Source organism: Oryza sativa, chromosome 7 (assembly GCF_034140825.1).
Source record: "Oryza sativa Japonica Group chromosome 7, ASM3414082v1".
Lineage (NCBI taxonomy): Eukaryota > Viridiplantae > Streptophyta > Magnoliopsida > Poales > Poaceae > Oryza > Oryza sativa.
Genome location: NC_089041.1, coordinates 3,329,033 through 3,340,403, shown reverse-complemented (window position 1 = coordinate 3,340,403; position 11,371 = coordinate 3,329,033). Strand labels below are relative to the sequence as shown.

Genomic DNA, 11,371 nt, shown 5'->3' with positions numbered 1-11,371 from the left:
CGCCTCCTCACCTCGCCGCCAACGCCGCCGCCGTCGACGTTGCCGCTGCCCACCCGCCCCAGCCGGCGACGCTGCCGCTGCCCACCCACAACTCATCTCGCGGCTGCGTCGCCTCCTCACCTCGCCGCCAACGCCGCTGCCGTCGACTCCGCTCCAGATCCCCGCGTTGCCTCCTCACCTCGCCACCAACGCCGCCGCCGTCGACTCCGCATCAAATCCCCACGACCTCGCCCCATCCGCCCCAGCCGGCGGCGGCCGACTGCCAGATATTTTCTTGTCAATCAATATAGTTGATGTGTGTGAGTCTGACACACACAAGCACACCATCCAGATCGACCTGAAGGTAACCTCGGTTTCTTTTGCTCAATTTTTTCATCGAGGGGATTGTGCATTTCTGTTCATGAAGGAACAACGTTTCTAATTTTCTTTTCTCAGCAATACGTGGAGCGTGAAGTCGCTGTTATTCCATCCTTCAAATCGAAGTTATAGTATTATACATATTTTATCTATTCTTCATACATTGTTCCTGTAGAATTTGCAAGGAAATTATGTTCAAGACCTTGTTGCCTATGCTGTGCAGAGCTCATTGTTACTTGTTCGACTAATGGTTTTTTTCACTCTTTGGATCTAACAAGCGACCGAAAAACTCCAAATGATCACGGTGAATCTTCTTGTCATTTATGTTGCCTTGGGTGCTACAATCTAAATTTTCCATTTAAATGACAAAGAAATAGCAATTTAGTGGCATAATACCTATTCATTAGCAAGAACCAGCACTCTTCCCTTTAAGTTTTGTTTATCATGAATTAGGTTGCCTTGATGCATGGAGCAAATGAGCACTTTTGGTATAACACACACGACTGCTAAGCTCGTGAGCATTTTCTTGTTGGCACCTTGTCTCTGGCACCTTATCTCGAAGGATGATAAGATCCTAGAATTAGTGACCTGATATGATCTAGCTCTCTTGTAGCTATGCGGCTATGCATATCGCTGTAGAGGAAATAGGGCTCAATGTATGTGTCCGCTTGCCAATTCCACCATTTCCCCACTTTTGGTGTAGGTTCTATGTATGTAACACTACCGACAAATTTATGGGGATTTCCTTTCCTATTGCAGCTTATATGGGAATGTGGGATAAGTCCGGTGAGCCCGACACGGTGAGGGATAGGATACTGCTGGAGCTCGAGCATGAGTTCCTTGAGGTCTACACGACAAAAATTGACAAGGTGAACCAGAGCCGGGTGCAGCTGAGGCAGGCCATTGCCGAGGCCGAGCAGAGCTTGCTGACATCTGTTCGTCCATGGGTGAAACCGCCCATGCACGTTAGACTGGTTTGTTTCTACCTCCACCAGGTAAAGGAGGTACTGTACGATTAGATCAAACAATGTAAGTTGAGTTCTTGTGGAACAATGCTGATAGGCGAAGGAAGAAAAGGAGATTTAGTAGAGAACTAGAACCTACAATTTCTGTTGTAAGATGATAGTAATAATGCGTGCATAGTTGTTCTTATGGAGCCAAACCGTTTGGAACTCCATTAGCAGTTAATATTTTTACAAACTGTTTGTTTATTACCATTGTGTCAATATATTAAGGGAGAGTGTTGGTATACCAATATATTACCATTGTAAACTTACTGCAATTTTGAGTCGAGTGGCTGCAATGATGTCAAGTATAGTGTAGTCTCTTCTGTTAATGCATGCATATATGTTGTTGGAGTGTTGGTGTATGTGTTCAACGTGTTACCTGCAGTGATAATTGTAATATGTATGTATACTTAGGTTGTGGATGCTAATAAAAGCAATACATCGGCATGAGCTTATGGAATTACTTCTGGTCATCATGAATTAGAAGCAAATGAAGCTATTCACAAACTTCTCTGAAGATTTTCGTGTCCTGCAACATAACAATTTTCTCCAAGGATATTTTGTGTGCTGTAACATAACAATCTTTCCCCGTTGCAACGCACGGGCACCTAACTTTGCTAAATATTCTACTTATTTCAAATGAAGTCATTACAACCAGTTTATCATTGTTTATAATGGTCGAATTGCTCACATACATTATTTAATACCTCAGATTTTCAATTGCATAATCCTCATATTTGCTTCCAATTTCCAATTTAAGATTGTTTGTTCTGCAATGGATAACAATGGTGGGAGTTCTGTGCCAACATCGTCAACAAGATCAGGTGACATTTTCATCCATCTAGCTAATGTTATATTTATCGCTCAATTGATATATTATTGCTTGCTAATATGAGGATCACTCCTCCCTCAGGTCCTTTTGCAGATATAACTAATGTAATTGATGCCAATTTGACGAACAACCATCCCGCTGCTAATAAAAATGGAACTAATGTGCCAAAAGATCATGAGAATTGCCAGCACAACAACTTGGACTCTACAGGTTGGGCGTAGCACTATATTATATATTTTGTTTCTTTTTAAGGCTTTTGTATTAAGCACAGTTTTTGTGTGCATGCACTCTTCAAGATGTTACAAAACTAAGTGCGACTGAACTAAAAAGGAAGCGTGCTAGGGAGTGGTATGCATCATTGACCAAAGAGCAAAAGGAAGATAGAAACAAGAAGGCACGATATATCAGGAAGCGGAGGAACTTTGAATCACAAGGTTTAAATCTCTACTGCAGCATATCTAAACTCTCTGAACAGAAAACTTTATTATTAAATTAATTGAACTTTCAGATAATGGGTCTCAAGCTGCGACATCAAAAAAAATTACTACTACGGCCTCATCTGTTTCAGGTTGAGTTGTCATATGGTCACTGCTAAAAATATGTTTGTAAATTTGTGCCAAAAACATTTTTTAATATGTTTGCATTTCAATAGCAGCTCCGTTTGGTGATATTAAAATTGCAAGCACTGAAGATCAATCAGTAGGGGGCCGGTTGGATGTTAATGATGCAGGCACTGAAAATGTGGGTTCTATTGTAACGCCTGTGCGTCTACCATTTACTAACAGTTCTGATATGTCCTACAGCTTCAAACAATACTAAAGAAGGATGAGCCATGGAGTAAGCCACTGCAATGCATTGTATACACAATCGTAATTCATATATGCATTAACTTATTTTCTTTGATTGACAGGAAAATATGGGTACAAAGTTCAAGGCCGCACTATATTAGCTTGAGTCTCAAACAGCTTCAAACAATACTAAAGAAGGATGAGCCATTGGAAAGTGATTGCTTCAACATGGCTATTCGTAAGTTCATGTATGAAAAAATCGAGATGATTCATAAAACTAAAGAAGCAATATCGAATCATTGCTTGGACTTGCAATTTTGGGTAAGTTTTTAAATTCTAATGCTCATGTCATTCTCTATTGCTCATGTTATTACCTATAATCGCAATATCGAATATATTGATTTATCTATTGCTTATGTAATTGAACCATTTTTTAAATCATGTAGAGTGCTACTGGCTTTGGTAAAGACCCGGTCCACCATGACAACATAAATCTTGCAGAGACCGTCGGTAGTTGGTCGGAAATTCATTACAAACTTTCACAGTGCAAAGCGGTAAGATCGCTAAGATACCATCCTATATGGCCGTGTTTTATATATTATCTTGAAGGTTGATCTTTTGTAGATTCTTATACCAGTACGCCATGCTCGAAGTTTTATCGTGCTTGTAGTGGACCAAGAAAGTCAAACGCTCTATGTGTTAGACCCAAATCCACTTATGCCAGAATATAAAAATAACCCAAATATGAGATACACCAGAAAACTGATAACTATTTGTGATCACTTCAACAAAGCTATGAGAAAGGCATGCCCTGGCTCTAGGTGGAATGAAGACATCAACTTGTGGAGGCAAGTAATTGTCAATAATCCGGTTTACAGCAGGTAAGTTATCTTCTTAAAAACTCGTTCAAACCAACAAATTTAACTGTGTAGAGAAAGGGAAGCTAACTCTTCAATTTCCTTAGGAGTTTATCGGGTTTTCTTGTTCATCTCTTCATGTGTACATGGAATAATAAAGAACCACATTTGCCGGCAATTAATGTAAGTCTTGACAGGCATTAATTATTCATATATTACATTATTATATATTTACCAAAATTTAACTTATTAAATACATGTGCAGGATGGTGACGAGCTAAGGAAACTTTTTTTGCTAAATCTACTGATGTACCAACAAAATGAGTGTGAAAGCAACATCCCTAACGGCGTACAAGATTTTCTAAAGTGTATAAAGAATTCACAACATTAGGGTAGTTATTTAACTATATGGAACAACATTAGGGTTTAACTATAATATGGAGTGATTTAATTTGAGGTGATCATCCATTAGAAATGCCGTATCTACAAATGCTGGATGTTCTATATTTTTTGTTTGTGCTTTATTTGTATGATATCATCAAATTTTCATAGATGTCTTCTATCTATGTTACTTTTTATAATTTATGTAGTAAACGCCATGAGATTGTTTCATTACGATGCCATATTTGTCTTTTCAATGCCAGATCTTATCCCCGTGATCAACAAAATTCCCCGTAGCAACGCACGGGCACCCTACTAGTAAACAAAAAAAAATACCGAAAGGGAAGCTCGCAGAGGAAAAGAAGAGCACAAACCCCAATTCCCAACACCTCCGCGACGCGAGCGAGCGAAGCACGAGGAAAAAAAAAAATCCCCGAATCCGCGACGAGCGAGGCGGCGAGCTCGCTGCTTCGATCGATCCGGAGAGGGAGGTAGGGAGGAGTGAGCTTGCTCGCTGTTGCCGCGGAGGCGGAGGCGGAGGCGGATCGGGGCGCCGCGGCTGCTCGGCTCGGCGGCGGCATGATGGATCCGGAGATGATGCGGCTGGCGCAGGAGCAGATGAGCAAGATGTCCCCCGCTGACCTCGCCAGGATGCAGCAGCAGGTCAGATCCGCGCCCATCGAGATCGATCGTTTCGTTGGAGATGGCGATCTGGATTAGGTTTTGGTGTCGTTCGTTTAGATCGGGAGGTAATCGCGTTTAATTCGGTCCGGTTTCGCGTTTGCGTCGAATCAGGATCGTGTGCCAAGTTCAAGTTCGGCCGGGATCGCGTTTAGGGCCAAAGCAAAATCGTGTCACAAACGCACGTACAGATGTGGAGTTCAGTTTGGTTGAGTTTGCGTCGAGGCGAAATCAGGATCGTGCCATGATGAGATCACAGGGTTAAATTGTTCTTAGTAGTTGATAGTATTATTACTCCTTTTAAGTCAAAATAGTGATGCAATTATACATATAATAAAGAAAATGGTGTTTACTCTTCTAGTCTTCAAGTTTTCAAGTCAATTAGACAGTGAGTTGTGGGTTCCAGGTTGGGTTTGATTTGGTCAGTTAATTGATTGGTGATGACAATCTGCGAATGTTTTTCTTTCTGTTGCTATCAACAACTGCATGATTGTATAAACTATAAGCAATAGGAGCGTTGTTGCTGGGTCTTTTACACATTAGTTTATGACTTTTGCTTCAACTGCTGGTGTTTTCGCATGTCCTTACATCCGTTTAGACTTTGTCAGCGTTGTCCCATACAAGCACAACCATGCCAAATGGTGATCATGGCATATTTTGTACCACAAGCCTGCTTTTGGTGCTTGTATTGAACTAGAGGCCTTTCGTATTGATCTTGTTGTTGCTTGACATTGCTGGTTATTTTCTGAGGAGCCATGCATGACATGAGATTGACATTTTCCTTGTTATGATTCGTATTGTTTCAGCTTCTGTCAAATCCTAACCTAGTAAAGTTAGCATCTGAGAGCATGAAGAATATGAGAGCTGATGACTTCAGACGAGCTGCACAGCAGATGAATCAAACAAGACCAGATGAAATGCTTGATATGGCCGAAAAACTTGCCAATGCTAATCCCGAGGAGGTTGCTGCTATGAAGGTTCAAGCAGAGCAACAGATGTCATATGTGATATCTGGTGCCAAGATGTTGAAGCAGCAGGTATGTATAGCAGTCCAACTTCACTTTTTACTATCATATTCTGTTGGAATTCGGTTATAGTAAGGCTGAGTTCGGTACCCATGTTTCCCACCTCACTCCCCTCATTTTCCGCGCGCACGTTTTTCGAACTACTGAACGGTGCGTTTCTTGAACTTTTTTTTTTCATTTTTTCAATCTAGAACTAGAATAGAGCTTCATGTTACACTTTTTGGCAAGGACAAATGAGTAATAAAATTTAAATTCACAAAAAAATTGGCGAATGCTGTATGTGCTATGAGGTTCATACCATTACAGGTTTGGATCACCCTGAGTTAACTAGTGGAATGCTGGAAAATATACATATGAACTTCATGCTGACGTGAACACTAAAGAGCATTTGATGAGCCTCCTTTTTTCCTTTTACCAAAGAACTACATCTACTGATGCATTAGTCAGGCTGAGCCAGATACATGTACTGTTTTGTGACAAATGTTTACTGAACCTATGCACCTTTACCAATATTATCTTGTTTAAGAAAACTCTGCACCTCTTTAATTGTTTAACTATTTTGAACTTGCAAACTTCCAAGTTTTAAACTATTTTTGTAATATTGATATTTGTAATTCCCATAATATCACCCTTATTTGTTTCATTTTTTTTAAATTTCAGGGAAATGAACTTCATAGGTGTGAGCAGTATAGTGAAGCTGCTGCCAAGTACAAGCTTGTATGTTTTGAACGTCAAACCTTCATTTTGTAAGTAAATTTGAATGTGATGTATGTTAAATCAATGCATTCCTTTCCTGACCAGGCCAAGGATAACTTAAAGAGCATACCATCGCAATCAGCGCATTCTCTGCAGTTGGTGTGCACCCTTAATTTAATGGCTTGTTACCTGAAAACACGGAATTTTGAGGAATGCATAAATGAAGGCTCAGAGGTATGCCTGTTGTGAATGTATTGTTGTTTTATTACTAAAAGGCAACACAATCTTCCTGTTAGTTTTATTTGTTATTTGAGGTACTAAATCTAAATATGCCATATGTGTATACTGGTCTAGCAACCTTGAAATAAAAAATATTTTAGGTCAAGAAGACTAACTTTTCAACATGTAATTGCTGTAAATGAGTTATTATATCATTCAACCATAATCTTATAAACAAAAATATTTTGTTGTTTCTGACTGCCACCTTTGGCTATTTCTGAGCTGATGAAATGGAACTTTATACTCTCTTTGAGTTGGGCTTTTCTAGTTATGGTGTATTGTTGTTAGTTTGCTTTCGTTGAGTTCCACCAAGCACATTAGCTCTTCTTTCACATCAAGCTGATTCAGCTATCAAATGTACTTACAGGTTCTAACTTATGATTCAAGCAATGTCAAAGCATACTACCGGAGAGGCCAGGCATACAAAGAGCTAGGAAACCTGGAAGTAAGATTTGCTTGACCCTTTTCTTTTGACATGCCAATCCCTTTTGTTCTTTTTCCCGACTATGGTTGATTGTACAAATGCTTTCAGGCGGCGGTGGGTGACTTGAGTAAAGCACATGAACTTTCCCCAGATGATGAAACTATTGCTGCAGTTCTGAGGTACGGTTTTCAATTATAGGCTTCTTGAATTACAGTCATGTTAATGGGTCAAGGCCCATGGGTCCTTTCACAACCCTACAAGTTGGCAGTAGACCCACCGCATTTTAGGTAAAAAAGAATATAAGTTCGGCCCACCGCATTTTAGACCTAGCCCTCAAATTTATTGGCTAATAAATGGTTGGGCCCTTTACCACCCCTAATTACAGTTTAATATGCATTTTCCGAGATCCCCACATGAACAATTCTATGGCCCTTGTTAAACAATATATGCAATTTTTTTATTATCACTGCTGTACTGATGGATTGCAGTTTCATATGCATTTCACGACAGTCCCCCAGAATATATAATTTTGCTAACATTATTCAAATGTCATTAATATGTACTTGTCAATTTTCTGCTTCTGATTTCCTTTCATGAGATAGAGACGCGGAAGAAAAACTTGCAGTGGAAGGGAAAGGAGCGAAGCATCCAAAAGGTATTTTCCTGGATATTTCTTCTCATGAGAAACAAATTTTTACTGGAATTTCCATTGCCTGGTTTTTTAGAACATTAGTGTATGGAATCTCTGTGTTTAGATGATTCTTTTCATGATGATGTATGTTACTTTTTTCTTTTGTATAAATTGGTCTTAGTAGAGGAAAGTACTATTTTGCTCTCAGATGCTGAATTGAGGAAAGAAATTAAATCAAAGTCAGGCTTGATTGTGGCATACTATAGTAAGCATTTAGCGGGAAAGTACAACAGCATCCCTTTCTGCATTAGTTGTATCCTGACCTTATCACTGAAGTTTGGCTCATGCAACTCAATTTTTTAAAATTTTACTGCTTGGAAGGTGTTGTCATTGAAGAAGTTGTAGATGATGCTTCTGAGCCATCAAGCAGTCAAAGAAGTTCATCCCCTGGATACACTGTTTCACAACCTCCTGAAGAAGGGAACTCTAGACCTTCAGGGTCTTCAAGCATAGATGCTAATGGCTTATCGAAGCTGGGAATGCAGGGAATGTCACCTGAATTAGTAAAAACTGCCAGCGATATGATTGGCACAATGAAACCAGAAGAACTTCAGAAAATGTTTGAAGCTGCTTCTTCGTTGCACGGAACAAGCTCCAGTCCTCCAAATTTGGGACCTAATATGCCAGAAATGTCTCCTGAGATGTTTAAGATGGCATCTGACATGATTGGGAATATGTCTCCTGATGAATTACAAAATATGCTGAATTTTGCTTCTAATATGGGTGGACCTAGTGCTTCCCCCTTGAGACCAGAGAATAAGCTTCAATCTTCATCAAGAGCCACAACAAGTAGTACTTCCCAGAGATCAGTGGATAACAGCCAACCTTCATCTTCTCAAAATGTCATGGAAAATCCTCATGAAATATTAAGCAACCAAAGGATGGGTGAATCATCATCCCCTGGTGCACCTTCTACAGCTGATATGCAGGAAACCATGAGAAATGCTATGAAAGATCCTGCGATGCGGAAGGTATAGAATCTTCGAACAGAAGGAAATTTTGAATGAACTTGTTACCTAGCAAAAAATGGTAGGCTTTGGATTTTAACAGTCTTTTTCTAAATCAACAGATGTATGCATCCATGATGAAGAACATCAGTCCAGAGATGATGTCAAGCATGAGTGAGCAGTTTGGAATGAAAATGACGAAGGAGGATGCTGCCAAAGCTCAAGAAGCCTTGTCTTCATTATCTCCTGAGGCTTTGGATAGAATGGTGAGAAAACTAATCTAACACCCCACATCCATCAAATGTTTCTAGCTCTTCTTAGCTAGTATTCATCGCTCTCTCCTGGTGCACACGTGCAACTCATACAGCGGGCTACATGTGCTGTGCACCTCATACAGCGGGCTACATGTGCTGCGATGTTTTCCTTAGACCGCACATTAACCACAACTCTGCAATAGTTTTAAGGGATGAGCTGGTTCTACAGGGTAGATTTTATGTTTGTTCATCTTCGGCCTAAATCCAAGTCATGATTTTAGTTTACCTACCCAATGTCAAACTAGAATCCGATGAATCGTTAATGTTTGTTCTGCATCCAGATGAAATGGATGGACCGAGCACAGCAAGGAGTAGAAGCTGCGAAGAAAACCAAGAACTGGCTGTTAGGCAGGAAAGGATTGGTCCTTGCTATCGTCATGCTGATCCTGGCCTTCATCCTTCGCCAGCTTGGGTTCATCGGTGGGTGATGTCCTGAATGCAGAGATCGGCTGTAACTAGCTTGCAATTTGCAAATAATCGTCGGGTAGCGATATTGCGTGCTTCCACTTTCTAACACCTGCTGAAATTCTCCATGGGAAGGAAGGGGTATGAATTCGATGGATCTGCTGCTTTCTTGTAACACTGTTCGTTCTTATTCTTTTTGTCGTGTCGAGTCATAATTATTTGTAGCATCAATTCATCGGATTCTTGTATTTCGAGAGCGTGAAGGAATCGACTTCAAATTGAGGTAGCACTGTTATTCAGATTCAGATAACTTGCCGACATGTAATGACTAAATGAGATACCACTGTTGTTATTATGCACCTGAGATGGTTGAGAATTTTTTGCTGGAAGGTCCTGCACATGTGCATCTCATAGACTCATCGTACTAAACCTTTTATATTACTTCCTTCGTTTCATAATATAAGACTTTCTAGCATTACTCACATACATATAGATGTTAATGAATCTAAACACATACCTATGTTTAGATTCATCAACATCTAAATGAGTTTTACATTGTGAAACGGAGTAAGTAGTATTTGCAATGGCTACATGAGCGTGTACTTTAAATAAAACGATGCGATTAATTAGGGGGAAAAAGAACTTACATAAACCAGAAGTATCAAATGTACGGGAACATGTACGAGTATCGCATATGCCAAGCCCATGAAATCCGTTGATAGAACGAGAAAAAAAAATTCCGGAACGCAACGCAGTTTTAGATTTAAATTCTGCCCACTTCTCTAAAACAAGGAGAACTTAAATTCATTTAAATTCTGCCCACTTCTCTAAAACAAGAACTTAAATTCCGCAACGCAGTTTTAGATTTAATTCCGAACAGGCAAAGCAATTTTAAATTCTGCATGATGAATCCGTTGATAGATGGTATTAAAAATTCGGGTGATTTTTTAAAAAAATTAATTCCTAACCGACAAAGCAATGCAAATTTAAAAATTTAAACTGTGCGATGTAATTTAAAACAAAAAGAAAAAGGGCCCAACCGGGGACCTATTGATCTGCAGTCAATTGCTCTACCACTGAGCTATGGACCCTTCAACGAAATGATTTACTTATTTACGTTATAAATAAGGTAAACGCGGTACATTTAGCTAAATAAGCGTTAGTGAAATTAAATATGCTAGAGGGTCCATTGTAGTCCGTACCGATCAATATGTCCTAAAAAATTTGAAGGTTAAATATGCAAGTGTTTGATATAAAGCTTAAATGAAGTAATTTATTTGTAACTGAGAGATTAGCATGGCCATACGTTTGGATCTTGTAGGTGTGTCGAATAAATTAGAGATATAATCTCACGTAGCAGACACACACGCTTGACCACCAAACACATGCATATAGGCCGTGTTTAGTTTCAAATTTTTCTTCAAACTTACAACTTTTTCATCACATCGTTTCAATTTCAACTAAATTTTCAATTTTGGCGTAAACTAAACACAACCATGTGCTACTACGTGGTATTTCATCACATAGAAATTAAATGCAAGCGACTACTCCAACCGTATTTTTTTTTAAAAAAAGTCAACCTAGTAATCCTCCTCCTAGATTTTTTTTTCGACGGAGTGTACTAAGCTCAGTATAGTTCACCTTACCTACACTGATTGGGTGATTTGATGTCAAGCACCATAAAAAT

The 11,371-nt window shown here is 39.5% G+C and overlaps 1 protein-coding gene, 1 long non-coding RNA gene and 1 other non-coding gene across 3 annotated transcripts; all 3 read left to right on the top strand.

The window, feature by feature from the left end:
* The first annotated feature begins 263 nt into the window (after positions 1-263).
* Positions 264-1,624, top strand: LOC107281746 (uncharacterized). The gene is made up of 3 exons (XR_001547517.3): positions 264-343; positions 436-661; positions 1,117-1,624. It is a non-coding gene; the product is annotated as an uncharacterized lncRNA (long non-coding RNA).
* Positions 1,625-2,288: 664 nt separating this feature from the next.
* On the top strand, positions 2,289-2,993 carry LOC107278488 (uncharacterized). The gene is made up of 4 exons (XR_010742836.1): positions 2,289-2,406; positions 2,493-2,630; positions 2,705-2,764; positions 2,852-2,993. It is a non-coding gene; the product is annotated as an uncharacterized protein (transcript).
* A 1,579-nt stretch (positions 2,994-4,572) lies between these two features.
* LOC4342455 (outer envelope protein 61) lies at positions 4,573-10,090 on the top strand. Its single transcript, XM_015791958.3, has 10 exons — positions 4,573-4,885; positions 5,710-5,940; positions 6,589-6,645; positions 6,730-6,858; positions 7,271-7,348; positions 7,436-7,506; positions 7,930-7,982; positions 8,340-8,989; positions 9,088-9,231; positions 9,561-10,090. The coding sequence occupies exons 1-10, from the start codon at positions 4,802-4,804 to the stop codon at positions 9,705-9,707; spliced, it is 1,644 nt and encodes a 547-aa protein (XP_015647444.1). The 5' UTR covers positions 4,573-4,801; the 3' UTR covers positions 9,708-10,090.
* Positions 10,091-11,371: the final 1,281 nt, after the last annotated feature.

Excerpts from the sequence above, each read along its gene's own strand:
- LOC4342455 (XM_015791958.3), top strand. The coding sequence starts at position 4,802 with ATGATGGATCCGGAGATGATGCGGCTGGCGCAGGAGCAGATGAGCAAG. Across the intron at positions 6,646-6,729 it reads CTGCTGCCAAGTACAAGCTT|GCCAAGGATAACTTAAAGAG; the intron begins GTATGTTTTGAA and ends TTTCCTGACCAG. Across the intron at positions 8,990-9,087 it reads AAGATCCTGCGATGCGGAAG|ATGTATGCATCCATGATGAA; the intron begins GTATAGAATCTT and ends CTAAATCAACAG.